Source organism: Triturus cristatus, chromosome 11 (genome assembly GCF_964204655.1).
Source record: "Triturus cristatus chromosome 11, aTriCri1.1, whole genome shotgun sequence".
Classification (NCBI taxonomy): domain Eukaryota; kingdom Metazoa; phylum Chordata; class Amphibia; order Caudata; family Salamandridae; genus Triturus; species Triturus cristatus.
The window spans coordinates 74,555,644-74,572,068 of record NC_140594.1 but is presented as its reverse complement, the minus strand read 5'-3'; the positions used below and the strand labels follow the sequence as shown (position 1 = coordinate 74,572,068).

Here is a 16,425-nt window from a genome sequence, read left to right as displayed (position 1 = left end):
AGCCAACTGACCCCGGTCCTCCCAGCTGCCTTCCCTACAAGCAGGGCACATGCCCTAAAACAATAGTTATGGGGGTGGATAATTAACTTAGCCAGTGTGAAGGATTACTAGGTCACAAGAAAAGTCCTGTCGCAGCCCTCTCATGCCCTTCATGTTAGTGAGAACTTGCCTCTTTTTACTGAAGACTATATACCCTTAGCTTCGTATGCAAAATTAGCAATTTTGGAATGTTGAGACCTGCGCGAGTCTACATTTAAAAAATAATAAACCATGAGCTTCGAAAAATTGATTTCTATCTGCTGTGCAGTAAAACACAATTTATGGAGTGAAGAGATTACTATGAGAACCAATGCATTTTTATCTCACTAGTCTTTAGTACTAGAAATTATCAGGTTAATGCAAGAGATGACCTATCACAGCAAAGACACTTGGGGGGGCCGAATACAATGTTCGGAAAGGCTCCCAATGGGATTCGGTATTGCAGAATCCGATTCGTAACCCTTGTTTCCAAACTAATCGTACACATTTCCCAATGACCGATTATGATGCCCGGAAACCTTTTCGGCAGTCCGAATTGATTTCGGAAGTCATTCAGACAGCCAGAGTCTTTCAGAGCCCAATGGTACAGCTCTGTGGACACTGTTTCCAATCCAGCGATTACGACGACCAACTCGGACAGTTGTTCCGATTCAGTCTGCCCGACACGAAACGGTTATTAGAATCTGTCTTTGGGGTCCCGTTACGAACCCCCCCCCCCCCCCCCCCCTTCACCTAGAGGCGCCCATTTGGGGCCCGTGGGGGTACCCAACGGACCCCTCTTCCCAACGATGCAAAATGCGGCAGGCACCATGGGGTGCCTGCCACAGGGTGCACAGTCTTTCCCAAACACCCCATTTTTCAATGGGAGCCTGTGTTCTTGTTCAGTATATAGGTTCCCATTGAAATCAATGCGAGTCCTACCGAACGATGTTGGGAAGCATTGTAATTGGTCAGTCTGACTCGTATGGAAACTATTCCGAGACTGATTCGTTCGGAACAGTTTCCGAACGACATCAAAATCGGCCTCTTAATTGTGACACATTAAATTTAGTGTGCCTTGGGACATGAGTGTTTTACATATAATCTTTGGAGTTTTGTGATCACATACTATTTTATCAGTGCTCTAACATGAGATTCTGCATCTGTAAAACATCTAATAATGGGTAATATCACACCGAGAAAGGTGAAAAAACGTGTTTTTGTTTTTTTCTTTTCATATGTTTTTTATGGTAATTGAGCTCATAAATGACTGAAAATGACAACATTTTAAAGGGTTGATGAATTTGTTAGTTTCATTTAAATGAACCTGTTTTCACTCAGTAAATAAAATATTTTGAGTGTATTTTTAGGTCTTGTGCACAGAACACATTAGCTGTTGATGAAGACGTCTACAATACGATGTACAGAGTGACCTTTGGATCCGCTCCTTGCTCATGATCGCATGACTTTCTTCGGTTTCTCAGTTCCCCTCGTCTTTTACTGGATGGCCTTCCACCTATTCTTGCTTGTCCCGCCCCTGGAGCATAGCTTGTTTATCAATTGGCTGTTTTGTGTGCGTCCACTGCTTTTGTAAGGGACTGTTTCTTTTTTTCTTTTTTCTTTCCATTTCAGTACTAACTTCACATGAGTGCATTGATTTCCTCCCTCTCTTCCGTCCATTTTCTAGCACCACTAGTACAGTGCGCAACCACCACCCAGTAACAGTACTTGTACATTGGTCCCTCACATCTCCCTGATCTATGCTTTCTTACTACTTTATTTTTATAATTGCACATGGAGAGTACAGGGGGAAGTGAACTGTGAGCCGCCCACTTTCCCAATCTCTGCCCCATGATCCCTTTTAAAAAAAAATTTTATTTGATCTGCAAGCGCTCCGGGCTGCTTGCTTTCCCGTCTGTTGCTCCTCAATTGCCACTTGCCGCTATGCACCATTTATAACCTTTTTACATTGTTCTACTGTGAGGACTCTGCTGCTGGACACTGTGTCTTTGAACCTTCTGTATGTGTTTGCATCATCTTTGGGGAGCTACAACACCCCTGGTATGCAGTCCCAGTGATAGCACTGCCCTTTCTTGCACATTTACTTGCTGTTGCATATACCAGTGATAGGGATTTAATATATCTCCGTTGATGCCTCACGCTTTGCAATTCACCCCTGTCAAATGGGTACAGCAGTCTCCAAAAAGGCCCTCTGCTCAACAGAACTGACTTTTTACTAGGGCACTTGTTGATGCCAGAAACATCTTCTCCAAGTTGGGCTTTAGCGAGGCTGAGTTGTGGCCTGGTTACTGACTGGATATCTTGCATATTTTACCGTTGATATGGTGTGTGGATCAGGCGTGCACACACCGTACAAATGTGTTTTATTAAAAGCAAACAAAAACATTTGAAGAATGGATTCTACAGAAAAAAAGTTATATTTTTTCAGCATATATTTTCAGATGTTTTTTCAGTGCTTGCACCCCAGTGTTGCAAGGCCACTCACCCACTGATTAGTAACAAGACAACCATCTTGGAATGGTCAACCATATTCGATTATCTTGGCCTTGCAGAGACAACATTTTTAAGAAGAGCCAGCAGGCAAGTGCGCATGTACTGCCGCTCAGCGATGACCTGTTGTATTCAAAAAGGGACTTTAAGTCCGCCCATTACTGATCATTGTTATCACTTTCCTTTGCTGCCTTCTAATTGAGCAGTGCGTGTGATGTTTCATTTCCTGTATCACTTCCTTGTTTTTGTGTGTCGCATAATCCAAGTGCAGATTGATGTTATTTAACTGCTGTCCGTCCGCTGCTCCCACTATGATTGAGGGTACGGTTTCTTTTTTATTTTGTTTAATAGAGTTTTAAATAGAGAAAACTTAACTCAACTGGAGGTTATTGGGGTGCTTTACATGAGCACTACTTAAGTTCACATTAATTATATTTTTTTACTTTTTAAGGCAGGGCGATTAAGTGATTTGCCTGAATCACATGATGTTGGGGAGGAGCAGAGACTTGAACCTTGTTCCTCGGATCTGAAGTTGGCATCTCTGCCCGCCGCGGCACATCCTTATTGACGTTGATGCTTGCTAGCCAGAGAAGCCTGTCTGGGGCCAGATGCAGACCCCTTGAATGACACCTTGTCCCCAGTCTTGTATTATGTGATCCATTTGAGAGTATTGGGCAATGGCCGTCTTTAACGTGATTTAAAAAAGTTTTTTGGGTCTTGAGCACGGCCTTTGTTCGTGTGCGTTCATGGTACTTTAATGAAGAGCTTCTCTGCAAACGGGGGTTTGCTTCAGTTCTAGTTGTTACCATCAGCTGATCTTGCGTTTTCCTTGGCGGTGTGTGCAACCCTGGCCTGTCTTGTACTCTGACCTTTTCCGGCTGTGTTTCGACACTTCTGTGAAAGCACTTGCGGCCATGACTGTGACAGCCCGCAACCACCACTGTCACAGCCAACAACCTAGGTTCTTTGTGTGGTGTAACACTCTGCTCTCTTTTACTGCCTCTACTTCTATTACAGCTTCACTCCACACCCCTGGTTACAATACAGACCCCCCCCCCCCACCCAATGCCAAAACTGCACCACATTTCCATAGTCTGTGAAATTTCCATTGGCAAGAACCCTATGCTCTTGAGTGGGATTTTCAATTACTGTGATCACCATTTATTTTAATCATTTATGCTAAACTTTTCATGTGGTTTAAAAAAAAGAAAAATCCAACATTAGAACCTCCCAAAAATGACATCAAAACATTTTTTTTATGATAGCCCACATCACACGGAACACATCGAATTTTCGACAAAGTACATTCTTGCAAGAGAGCATGACATTAAAACATTATAAATGCTCATCAGTATCCCAGTTATGAAACTCAACGCCCGAACGGGGCCTGTGTGTGTATTCAGGATCACTGGAATCTACTGGGACATAACCAGAGGGTGCACGCTCAGTGTGTAATCAAAGGTGCAAGTCCGGGATCTGCATTATACAATGTTCGACTCAAGAATTCCTGTGTGCCAATGCTGGCTTTTCCAGCATACTCCCTGGGTCTGAACGCTGTCGACACGTTTCAAACCCGACAAGAATGTGGGGTTCTTCAGTGTTACCTGTGATATGGGCTATCGTCTATAAAAATAAAATTAAAAAAAAGTTTGATTTGATGTTATATTTGTAGCTTGTTGTTCCATTGTTTACGACATTTAAAAAAGCGCATTAAAAAGTTTTACATAAAGATGAAAATAGATGTTGATCACAGTAATTTCATTGCGGGATCAGGAAAATAAAGTACTATTGGGATGAAGTCTGGTCAGTATTGGCACTTGTTTGGTATTATATAGTGGACTAGCCTTGCTGACATTAAACTGACCCAACCCCTTGTTCTTCTCTGTTACAAGCAGTCGGCACACGGCGCTGAACCACTGCAGATCGAGCACTACCAAATGTCTCTAAAATATGTTCCACAAAAAAATAAGCCACCTTTTTCTGTGCCTTCAATTCCTAAGTTACTTTTGAACGCTGTCTCCCCAATGCTACAACTGCATGCCGTCGAATTTAAATCTGCAATTCACCAGATACATTCTAGTGAAGGTACAGTAGAATAGAAAACTCTTGAGTAAAGTACTCTGGAGGGCTGATCAAGATGTGATTGACAATGTCTCAAACCAATGATTGAAGTTTCTGGAACAGAAGAAGCCAGTGGTTGATGGAGGCAGACCCAAAGTAAACCTAAAACCTGCTGCATACATCCCATATTATTAGAAAGGTGGCGTTTGGTGCCCTCTGCTGGCGTTTAAAAGAATTGTGCGCCGCAGTTGATTTTCTCTGGGTTTTTTTATCTATAGAAAGGAGAACTACTACTTTTCACTGCAGTTCACTTGTGCCAAATCGTGAAAAGAAGACCGTTGACTCTAGTTTTTGAGCTAGACTGAGGCTTCAGGGGAACCGCACCCACATTTGTCGAAAGAAATCGGCCGCATATGTGTTGGAATATAAAAACAAGAAAACCAAACGCGGCGCACAAGTTCAAACCCTTTACTATATAATCCTCTTTACGTGACCCCAGGCTTCGATGCGTGTGTTTTTCTAGGCAAGGCTCTTACCTTTGGAATGCCCAGGAGCCTACACTGCATCAAAAATCATGCTGACATCGCAAGGCGGCAAAAGCACACCTTTTTACAGAGTCTTTCAGCACACAAGTGGTTCAGTAAAGATGCCAGCCGCTCAAAACCAGGGAGTGCCCAGAACCAGCAGTGTGGCGCATGAAACGCTATAAAATAATCCCTAAAATACATCTATACGTCCCATACTGTCAGAAGTCTTGCAACACATGAAATCGCAATGTGTGTGAGCACGTCCCTGCTGTTAATAAAGGTACATTCCTTTTGGTCACTGCTCTATTTGATTCATTACTTCCGCATATTCCTCGCGACATTTGATAACATCCTGTATATAGCGCCAGATCATTCCCACTTCCGGTGAATCTGCGGTGTAAACCTGTGTATCATGGGCGGGGGGGGAGGACGTTCTCTTGTGCCATCTGCTGTACCCCCACTGAAAGGCCAATTGGTGCAAGAATTCTAGGAGTTTTTAGGTCCGGCTCCTAGTAACAGGGGGGTTGGAGTCGGTGTGTTGCTCTTGTCTGGCAGTTTTCAGACTCTAGTTGAAGGTGCCCGGATGTTCTGCGCTGCCCAGTCCAATGCGGAAACATACCATTGGTGGGGAACGGGGCATGATTTGACGGGCACTCTAGACTCTTGTCCTCTGTCTTCATTTGCCAACAGTGCTGGACGCAGAACCCTTGCAGCGCTTTTTCTTCAGTGAACTCCGCCAGGTGTGCCACCGGTGGCGAGAGCAGCTGCGTCCAATCCTGATGCCAGCCCAGCCGCACATGCTGATCTCTGCCCATGCCATCCGGAACACCCGCAGGAAGATGGAGGACAGACACGTGGCCATCCCAGAGTTCAACCAGCTCTTCGGAATTAAAGTAAGGTCCTCTGGGGGCGAGGGCTCCTTTTCAGTTGACCACCACAAGTGTATAGTTGGGCAGCAGCGGTGAGAGGGACGGGTAGAGGCTTTGTGAGGTGGCTACTGAATTGCGGAATGGAGAGAGGGCTTTTGTTATTGGAAGTGGGCGTTGATTTGCATTGATAGTTTCTAAGTTTGCAGGGTTTAACTATTGGGGAGTGTTCACCTGTGCAGGAACATTGCAGACTGTAACAGCTTCTATCATGCGCTTAGTATGCAGCTCCATGTACGTCCATAGATTAAGTCTAGCCTATAACGCGGATGGCATTTCCAGGAGCAGTGTAGCGCTGTGATGACTGTCTGATATCAGAAATGTGCAGCTGTGTATACATTTTCCGTGGTTCTCAGAGATTGATGACTCTCACAACTTGTTTGAGCTCCTTGCAGAACCACCCCACTCTAATCATCCTGGTGGCTTATTGAAATGTACTGCTTCTCAGGGTTTGTGTAGTTGTGCTTGATGGTTTTAGCGTTGGACGTTGAGCGCTGTGTGTGGGGTTTGGGCCTTAGTCATTTCTTGATCCTGTTCTCTATCTAAATTTGCTTTGTTGAAACACATATGTACGCAGTTGATATGGTGTTCGTCTGCTTTTATATCCATATAATATATATACACACAGCAGCGAGCCATGCGGATGACATTGCCTCGTGTAATATAGAGTGCTGATGAGATGCATTGGAATATGCAGCCGCGAGGATGACATTGCTGAATGAATGATGCAGTGCTGATCCCATTACCAAGAGAGATCTGCAGTGCTAATGCCATCTACAGATGAAAAATACAGCACTTAGGACCATAGCAAGAGGGATCTGCAGTGCTAATGCCATATACAGATGAAAAATACAGCACTTAGGACCATAGCAAGAGAGATCTGCAGTGCTAATGCCACATACAGATGAAAAATACAGCACTTAGGACCATAGCAAGAGAGATCTGCAGTGCTAATGCCATATACAGATGAAAAATACAGCACTTAGGACCATAGCAAGAGAGATCTGCAGTGCTAATGCCATATACAGATGAAAAATAGAGCACTTAGGACCATAGCAAGTGAGATCTGCAGGTGGGATAATGAATGGTAAAGTGCTACTGGCATTCAACTCTTACGAATGACCACAGCAGGCTCCGTAGTTCAGCGTACACTGCCTTGGCTGGAAGTGAGACAGTAGATTGTCTGTCAGGGGCAGACAGCGCAGTCCCCTGAAGACTATTGATCTAGTTAAACGTTTACTCCAGAGTCACTGATCAGCATCTCTGTTAATGGGGCCTATGGGGACTTTGGGAAATGTGAAAGTAAGGTATTTCCCTAAACCAAACAAGTGTATCGACTTTGATGCTGTCTCTGTGCAAGCAACCAATGCTGTGGCCAAGTTGGAGTAAGTTCAAAGATTTTGCATCTGCTCTGTGATCGTTGGGTAGGCCATCTAGGCAGAAATATTTTCACCCTAGTTGTAATGGTATAATGTTATTTTGTGATAGAAACAGCAGTTGAGTGCTGAATGTTCATGATGCTGATTGAAGGCAAACGTAGATTATCAAGGTATGCGCTGGATATGAGCGCATAACCTGTTTTAGAACATTATTTTGGTTTTGTGTAAAATTTGTGACCAATCTTTCCTCAGGATGGGGAGGATCGTGCTTACTTTGCTGTGTTTGATGGCCATGGCGGTGTGGATGCCGCAAACTATACAGCGACTCACCTTCATGTGAACCTAGCGCACCATGTGGACTTTCCCAAGAACCCAGGAAAAGCACTGCAGGAATCCTTCCAATGCACGGACGCCATGTTCCTTCAGAAAGCTAAGCGAGAGGTGAGAGGCTGTTACCCCAGCAGGCATGAAAGATGCACAGGACCTGGCAAGGGTTCCTGAGGGTGCAAGGGTTGGAAGGGGGAGATCTTCTTAGTTGCGATGTATTAGCGATGTGCTCGCTCATAGCATTATATTTGGAATCCAGCTGGATAAGTTGCCGGAGTTTCAGATAACATGAGCTTAGTTTGTGTCGAAAGAAATGTCAGCATTTTGCAGGCCATCCAATATCACTCGTTCTAGGATTTCTCTGCATCGTCCTCAAGACAACCGTTTCGTTCATCATATGAATCAAACTTTGGTGGAGGGTGTTCAGTGGGCATTAAGGAATAGGTTAGTGATTCAGGAGGCTTCTAGCAGGATCATGGGATTACCATACTGCTACCAGTGGTGTGACTGGTAAGATTCCTTTTGGAATTTTGAGCGGGCAGATTGGAATCTTTTAGAATGCGTCCTGTGCGGGTGAACAAATGGAATCGGAGGCTGGATTGTGAAAGAGGAGTGGACAAAAGATTAGGCCACAAGTTGAAGCATACCGGATTAAATCTTAACAAGCTTTTGATGTTAAGCATGGTGTTAAGGCAAGTATTTTTGGTCTGAATTTATGGTAATTGGATATGTATTAAGCCTCCTTAAGGTGTGCCTAAGGGGTTTGCCAAATTTGGGTCAGCAGTGAAGATGGAGGCCATCAGCTGGAGAGCTGTTTTGTACTAGGGGAAAGAGTGGTGGAATAGGAGTAGAATAGCTAAAGGTTGAATGACCTTTTAAGGTCTGTACAATCGTGCTTAAAGTTGGTCAGTCACATGTTTCGAATATAGCTCAAGGGTACAGAAGGCATCGCGTAGATTTCACCCCTTAATCTTTAGGGCATCAGTATTTCTCCTTTAACTGTTTATGCTCTGTCAAACTAGAGGAGGGTTCTTTGGGATAAAAGGACATGTTGTTGTGATGTATTCACTATGTGCACACTCGTAGCATTCTGTTTGGAATTTATTTGGATAAGTTACTTTGGTTTTCCAGATCAGTTGAATCCTGATGGCTGCTTATAAGACTTTAGGGAATAAACTTGTCTCATTCACCAACTGTTTCCTTTTTGATTTAAATATTTTACTACACTCTTCCCGTCTGGATTCTACTCACTTTTGAGTTTAATATGTGACAAATTCATTATGCAAATTATTGGCCACGCCTTCCTTAATGAAAAGATTCAGGTGGAAGAAGTAACTATGTTTAATCGTCATTCATGTTAAGGGCTGGGAAGTTCACCCTTGGTTTTAAATTGTAATGGGAGGGGTGGCCCGTGGGTCATGAGTTTTGTGTTGTAGCCTTGGACATTAAAGCAAACTGTCCTTGAGCTAGCAGAATGCACCCGAATAATGCCCCGTAGGTGAATATTGGCCACTAGTCTTGTTATGGAAATTTTAAAAGTTTGCAAGGAAACGCTGTAAACATTCTTTGTGCATTTTATGAACTGCTGTTTAGATGAGCTATTATTGGTTGCTTTTTGCTTGATACTACAGCAACGGCTGAACATTGTTATATTTTTTGGGTGGTGGTTAAACCTAGAACCTTCCAGAGTAATCCCTGGCTGTTCACCTTCACTGCCCTCGCCTAGTGGGAGGGGCTTGGTTATCCAGTTGAAGTGTAATTTCATTGGTGACCCGAGGACATTAGTAGCAAATGGAATACCCCCATGGGGTACCGGCCAGTGACCACCTAGTCCTCCTGTAACCCCCCCCCCCCCCCCCCAACAAAAAAAGCAAAGCTTCACTAAGTGCTGGCTCGAGTAGCAATTATTTTTCTACGACTGGGGTCCTGCGTGGGAAACAAAGGGTAATGGGGTTCATGGTTCAAAAACCATAACTCCAGCCAGCCACACTGGAGTGCATCTTCGCAGGTTTCCCTTCCAGGCTATTGCAAGGTCATAAAAATATGGATTTCCAGGGAAACTAGGCAAAGTTTCTGAATGGTGTCTGTCAGATCCTATTTAGGAGGCCATGGGGCAAGCAGCAGGCCATTAGGACACAGTCGTAGCAGTGGAGGCCTTTTACCACTGCTATTCCAGTGGTAAAAGGCCTCCACACTTGAGTCTCAGTGGTAGCGAGGGCGAGCAGTCACAGGCTTCTGAGGGAGCTTGGTGTGCAGGTAGTCAAGCTTAGCAATCAACACTACCCCACCATTAATAAATCAATCCATCCATCAGTATTTGTAAAGTGCACTGATCACCAGTGGGGTAACCAGACGCCCAATGTATAACCCAGTGCTTCTTTTTGTATAGAAGACAAGTACTTTATTTCTGAGAAGACCTAGAATTGTACTACACATACAATAATATATGGAAGCCCAATGTATGGCTGTGAGTCTTTGTTTCCAGGGCCCTTTTCTGGCTACCAGTTCCTCGTGGGTCCCCTCCTTTCTCGGGGCTGCTCATCTCTATCCAGAGTTCAAGGTACTGCTTATGGGTGCAGCTTGTTTGCCCTTTGCCCTCTGCCATCCCATTTAGTTTTAGCACTCAATCTGTCTGAAAATTATTGACAAAGCCAATAGATCTCGCATAGACGAAACCTATTGGCTTTGCCAATGTTTGCTTTTAGTCTCTGTTTTCTCCGAGTATAGGTGACTTCTTCAAGTTGCCGACCCTATTCTTTAAGCCATTACCACAAAAAGCGTTAGCGTGTGATCGCGGAGTGCCAATGTGTGTAATCGCGTTTAACAGCTGCCTCCTTCCAACAGAAAGAGAAGTGGGCACAGTGGCGGCAGAGTGTGCAGTAATTCTAAAGCACAGCACAGCTCGGGGAGGAAATGGAAACACGCATTTGCAAGGCAATGGGTCTCGCATTTGCGAGAGTGTGAGCTATTGGCATTAAATAACAATTCCTTTTATTGATGTGTTTTTAAAACAGATAAATAAAAGGCATTGTCATTTACAATGGCAATTGCAAAACTCTCGCAAATGTGAGACCCATTGCATTGCAAATGCTTTTTTTTTTAAAGTGCCCCATGTTGGCCGATGCAGCTGGAATATTGACTATTAATTCACAAGAATGATAAAATAATTACTGATATCACAAGTAAAGCGTTAATATACTTTCAAGAATTGGTGATAAGACACAAGACATATACACAACAAGCATTGGCATAGCCAATAGGTCTCGCTTTTGGGACCTTATAAGTATTTAGTTATGCAGCACAATATCCTTGGTGCAACAACATCAACTGTTGCATGGCTAAACATTAATAAGGCCCCAAAGGCGAGACCTGTTGGCTATGCCAATGCTTGTTTGTAGTTGTTGTATTTGTTGTTGGGGATGGAAATGGGGATGTGTAATAGTGTGGTATTCTGTGTTCAGCTTAGTTGTGTTCCTGTGCCCAGCTCTGTGATGTGCCATATAATGTTTCTTTTGTAATGCTCGGTTTCTTCATGGGGTTCTGGGTTGTTTATCTTGTAATGGGTCAGATGCTGGTGGTGCCTGGCTTGGCGAGCCACACGATTTTGCTTCTGAATAAACTTCAAGCTAATGCAAGCCAAAAGGGTGTATAGTTAGAAATGCTAACACAGCATTCAGACCCGAAACTGCACTGAGCATGTGAGAAAAGGGGAACCACAGAAAGAAACAGTCAACTTCTGAAGTACTAAGCGTTACGATAGGGTAGCACACACCCCTCAGTTGCAACACGGTCTGTCCACTCGTGGAAGGGGAAGAGGCATATTAAGGCTCAGTTGCAACATGCACGAGTACTAAACGCATCCAAATTTACTGCAGTTTGTAAAGTAACTTGGGAGCAAGACACAAAGGATGAAAGAAGTTAAACTGCAATTACAAACCATCAATCATGCATGCAAGTGGCACATCATGCTTTCTGTGCAAAAAATAGCGTCACATGCTTAGTACCCTACCTCGGAAAGAGGAGCAATCTCCCAATGAGGATCCCACTCATGAAGTGAGGATACCAAGTTCCTCTAGTGACCAGATTAAGATGGAAGGTAGAAACTACCTTGGATAGAAATTTTGGGTTAGGCCTAAGAACCACTTTACTATGATGCATCTGTAAAAATGGTTCTTGTATGGTTGATGCCTGGAGTTCACTAACTCTCCTGAGGGATGTGATGGCTACTAGGAAGGCTACTTTCCAAGTGAGGAATTGTAATTCACATTTGTGTAGAGGTTCAAATGGGGGGGCCATGTGCCTGGTAAGGACAATATTAAGGTTCCAGACTGGGGAGGTTATTCTTTTTAGTTCTTCCATAAATGCTTTGATAGCAGGAACTTGAACTAGAGACAAGTGTTGTCTATTTTGGAGGTAAGCGGCTATTGCAGCTAGATTTAGGCGTACAGATGTATATGTCAAATTACATTGTTGTAGATGTAGGAGATAACAGAATGTTTTGAATGGAAGCATCTAGTGGGTTGATGTTATTTGTACAATAAACAACTAATTGTTTCCACTTTGCTGCATAGCATACTCTTGCGGTAGGACGTCTAGCCTCTGATGACGTTCATACAATCGGGTGGGAGATTTAGGTAGCCAAACTCTAGGACCACAGGCGCCAAATCGCAAGATTGAGTTGTTTGGGATCTGGATGTCTTATCTCTCCATGGTTCTGCGTAAGGAGTTTGGTTGAGAGGTGTAGCTTTTGATGTGGAACTTTTGATAGTTTCAAAAGGGTTGTGAACCATGGTTATAGGGCCCATGTTGGAGCAACTAGGATCATTGTGAGGGAATGTTGTTTGAGTTTCCGAACCACTAACGGAATGAGCAGGAGAGGGGGAAAAGTGTAAGCAAATTCGTTTGACCAGTTCATCCATAGCGCATTGCCTTTGCACAATGGGTGTGGCTACCTGGAGGCGAAGTTTGGGCATTTCACGTTGTGGTGTGTGGCGAACAGTGTCCCCACATTTGAAAGAATGGAAGAAGAACTTGAGGATGAAGTTCTCATTCGTGAATTTGTTGTGTTTGTTGACTGAGCAGATCCGCGATTCAATTGTGTTCTCCTGGTAGATGTTCTGCAAGGAGGTATATCTTTTGCGCAATAGCCCATCTCCATATAGTTTGCGCTAGGCGCGAAAGTTTGAGAGTGTGTCCCCCCTGCTTTTGAATGTAATACATTGCTGTCGTGTTGTCTGTATGTATTAGGACAGCTTTGCCTAGTAGCAAAAGTTGGAAAGATTTTAGCGCTAAAAAGATTGCTAGTAACTCCAGGTGGTTTATGTGTAGTTGTTTCTGTCGAGGGGTCCATAAGCCCTGGACAGTTTCTCTTTGTAGAGGAGCTCCCCAGCTGGTGAGCGATGCGTCTGTTAGTACTATCTGTGGCCGCCCTCTGTAAAGGTGTTCCACACCGCAGACAGTGATGTGTGCGGCTGTCCACCAAATCAGATCTGTCAGCTGGCCTTGAGCTTGATTCCACTGATGTGCTAAACATTCTTGCAAGGGCCGCATTTGGAGTCTTGCATAAGGGACGATGAGAATGCAAGAATCCATCATTCCGATTAGCTGCATAAACACTCGCGCTGGCAACGAGTGTTGAGGTCGAAGTTGTAATATTAGCACCTGCATGGATTGAATCCTGCCTGGATTTGGGTATGCTAGAGCTTTTGAGGTGTCCAGAGTAGTCCCTAGATACTGTTGTATGTTGAATGGCTGAAGGTGAGACTTGTTCAGGTTTACTGTGAAACACAAGTTGTGAAGTAGTAGGATAGTTTTGTGTGAGTTCTGCACACAATTGTTGCAGGATTTGGCCTTTATGAGCCAGTCGTCCAGCTAAGGGAACACAGCTTAAATGGGCCGCCACAACTGCGAAGCATTTTGTGAAGACTCTGGGTGCCGTGGTACTCCAAATGGAAGGACTTTGAACTGATAATGTTGTCTGTCCACTGTGAACCTGAGGTACTTTCTGTGAGCAGGGTGAATAGGAATATGAAAGTAGGAGTCCTTTAGATCCAGAGTGGAGAGGAAGTTGCCTTGTGGAAGTAGTGGGAGCAACTGTTGGAAAGTGACCATGTGGAAGTGGTCTGATTGGATGTAAAAGTATAGGGGTCCGAGGTCTAATATTGGCCTGAGAGAGCCGTCCTTTTTTGGAATCAGAAGGTAGAGTGAATAAACCCCTGTGCCCTGTTGGGGTAAGGGAACCGGTTCTATTGCGTTTTTGTCTAGCAGAGAGAGAACTGGCTGTTTGAATAGAGTCAAATGTTGTGTGGACATTGGACGGTGTTTGGGAGAAATGTGTGGGGGAGTGGACATTAGTTCCAGGCAGTAACCATACTGGATAATTTGTCTCACCCACCTGTCTATGGGGGATGGAATTCCAGACAGGTGGGAAGTGTTAAAGGCGTCCCCCGACAGGTGTGGAGTGGTCGGGGGGGGGGGGGGGGGGGTAGCGCAGGGAAGTCACTGCTTGGTGGTTGGCGGAGCGGCCGGTGTGTTTACCCCGGCCTCTGCCCTTGTTGTTGTTACCCCTGTAACCTCCCCTAAAGTATCCTTTGGTAAAGGAACTCTGATTAGGGCTTTTGTAAGATGAGGATGGGTGCTATGTTGTGTTGGTTTTTGAGTCCGCCCTATAAAAGGAGCGTCGAAAGGAGCTTCTAGGAGAAGCTAGCTGCAAGGCTCCCATAGACTTTGCGGTTTCAGTGCCCTTTTTCATCTTTTCTAAAAAGGTGTCCACTGCAGGTCCAAAGAGGTGCTCTTGGTAGAAGGGCTGATTAAGGATACTGGTTTGCACCTCCTGTTTAAAGTCTGATATCCTGAGTCAAGCATGCCTGCGTAACAATACGCTAGTATTGACTGCGCGGGACGCGGTGTCCGCGGCATCTAGGGCACATTTGATGGATGTGTTTTTGATCAATTTGCCTTCTTGTATGAGGTCATTGGCCTTTTCTTTGTATTGTTCTGGAAGGTGTTGGATGAGTTTCTCTAGCTCATCGTAGTGAGCCCTATCGTACCTTGTCAAGAGAGGTTGTGTATTGGCTATTTTCCAAAAGCTGGCAGCTTGAGATGCCATACGTTTGCCTGAGGCATCTAATAATTTGGATTCTTTATCCGGGGGTGGGGCGTCACCCGAACCTGGAGAATTGTCCCTTTTACGTGCATTGGCTACCACCAGGGAATCTAAAAGAAGTTTACCCTTAATGTATATGGGATCACTGGGATCATCCTTGGATTTCTTGTCTATTCTTGGGTTAAGAACCCTAGTCCTAGCAGGGTCCTTAAACACTTCTGGTGCGTGTCTAGTGAGCCCTTTTAACATTGGTTGGACGTGCGAGGATTTCTGTGGCTGGACAAAAGTCTCTAAGAGAAAACCCTCTTCTACAGGGTCTGAATGTAGATTTACTCCGTGGTATGTTGCAGCCCTAGTGATCAGTTGGGCAAGATTGACATTATCGTCTGGTGGGGATGACTAAGAGGGATAAAGATCTGGGTATGTTAAGTCGGGATCTGTGTTATAGTCTATCCATGGATCTGTATCCTGTGGGGGATCCTCATTGTCATCATTATCTGGTTGTGGGATTATGTTATCCCATTGTCCGTCCCCATTATCACTATCCTCTGGTTGTGAGAGTGGAAAAGTGTGTTCTGGAGAGTGTACTGGAGAGATAAGTAAATTGGGATTAACAGGTGGAGGAGGAGGGGGAGGGGGTGGAGAGGTGTTGGTGCCCATGTCCATTCTCTTTGCCGGCTCCTGTGGATCTTGCAAATGGTCCGGTTTCCTTTTTGTAGGTTGTTTGGAGAGAATATGACCAGTCTTTGGATGGATATAAATGGTTTTCTAGTTGGGATCCTGGACAAAAAGTTCTTCGGAGCCGGTGTTCTTTTTCAGTGCCGAAGTTTTGTCTTTGTGAGGAGGCTTAGACTGTTTAGCCATAGTGTCCGGTTTAGAAGCCTTTTGTGGTTCCGAAGATTTCGGTGTCGATTGTTTCGGCTCCGGAGTGGTTTGTTTCGAGGGTTTAGGCTTGGAAGGTTTTTCCTTGGATTGTTTCGGCTCCGAGGTTTTCGGTGTCGAAGTTTTCCCCGTTTGCTTCAGCTCCTATGGTTTGTCCTTGAGCTGTTTCGGTGCCGGAGGGTTTTCCGGTGCCGATGGAGGAAGGCGTGGCATATCTGTGGCCTTGGATTTTGGTGCTGAAGGTTGTTTTTAGGTACCGGAGTGCGGTTGGCTGGAGCTGGAGAGCTTATCTTCGGTTTTCGTAGCCGAGCCAGAGGGTGGCGCATCTGAAATGTTCGACCGGTGTGGACCTGGGCCTTGTGGCAAAGGTGTTACCGGAGCCTTTGGTATTGGCTTGGGTGGGGCAGGGGTCTCGGTACTCACAGTCCGTTGAGCTGAGGTGACTTCGTCTTCGGTGTCGGAGTCATCTGTGGAAACTGAGACCGGTTCCTCCTGTTCTTGCTCTGGAAGGCTGTCGGGCCTGGATGGAACATGACTGCGCGTCAAAGGGGGTTTCGGTAATGACACAGACCCGGAGCGCAGCAAGTCACATCCGAACCCAATGGCGGAAAAAAACAATCTCGGGATGGAGTCGATGCCCATGCGCACTGTCACTACAAGGAGAAGTCACCTATCTCGTGACTAACAAA

The 16,425-nt window shown here is 44.9% G+C and overlaps 1 protein-coding gene across 1 annotated transcript in view; it reads left to right on the top strand.

Moving 5' to 3' along the window:
* PPM1F (protein phosphatase, Mg2+/Mn2+ dependent 1F) overlaps positions 1-16,425 on the top strand; it is a 131,073-nt gene that overhangs the window by 61,607 nt on the left and 53,041 nt on the right. The window contains exons 4-5 of the mRNA XM_085636038.1: positions 5,808-6,010; positions 7,675-7,863. Of these exons, the coding sequence (XP_085492164.1) occupies positions 5,808-6,010; positions 7,675-7,863 (392 nt within the window). The remainder of the gene's footprint in view (positions 1-5,807; positions 6,011-7,674; positions 7,864-16,425) is intronic.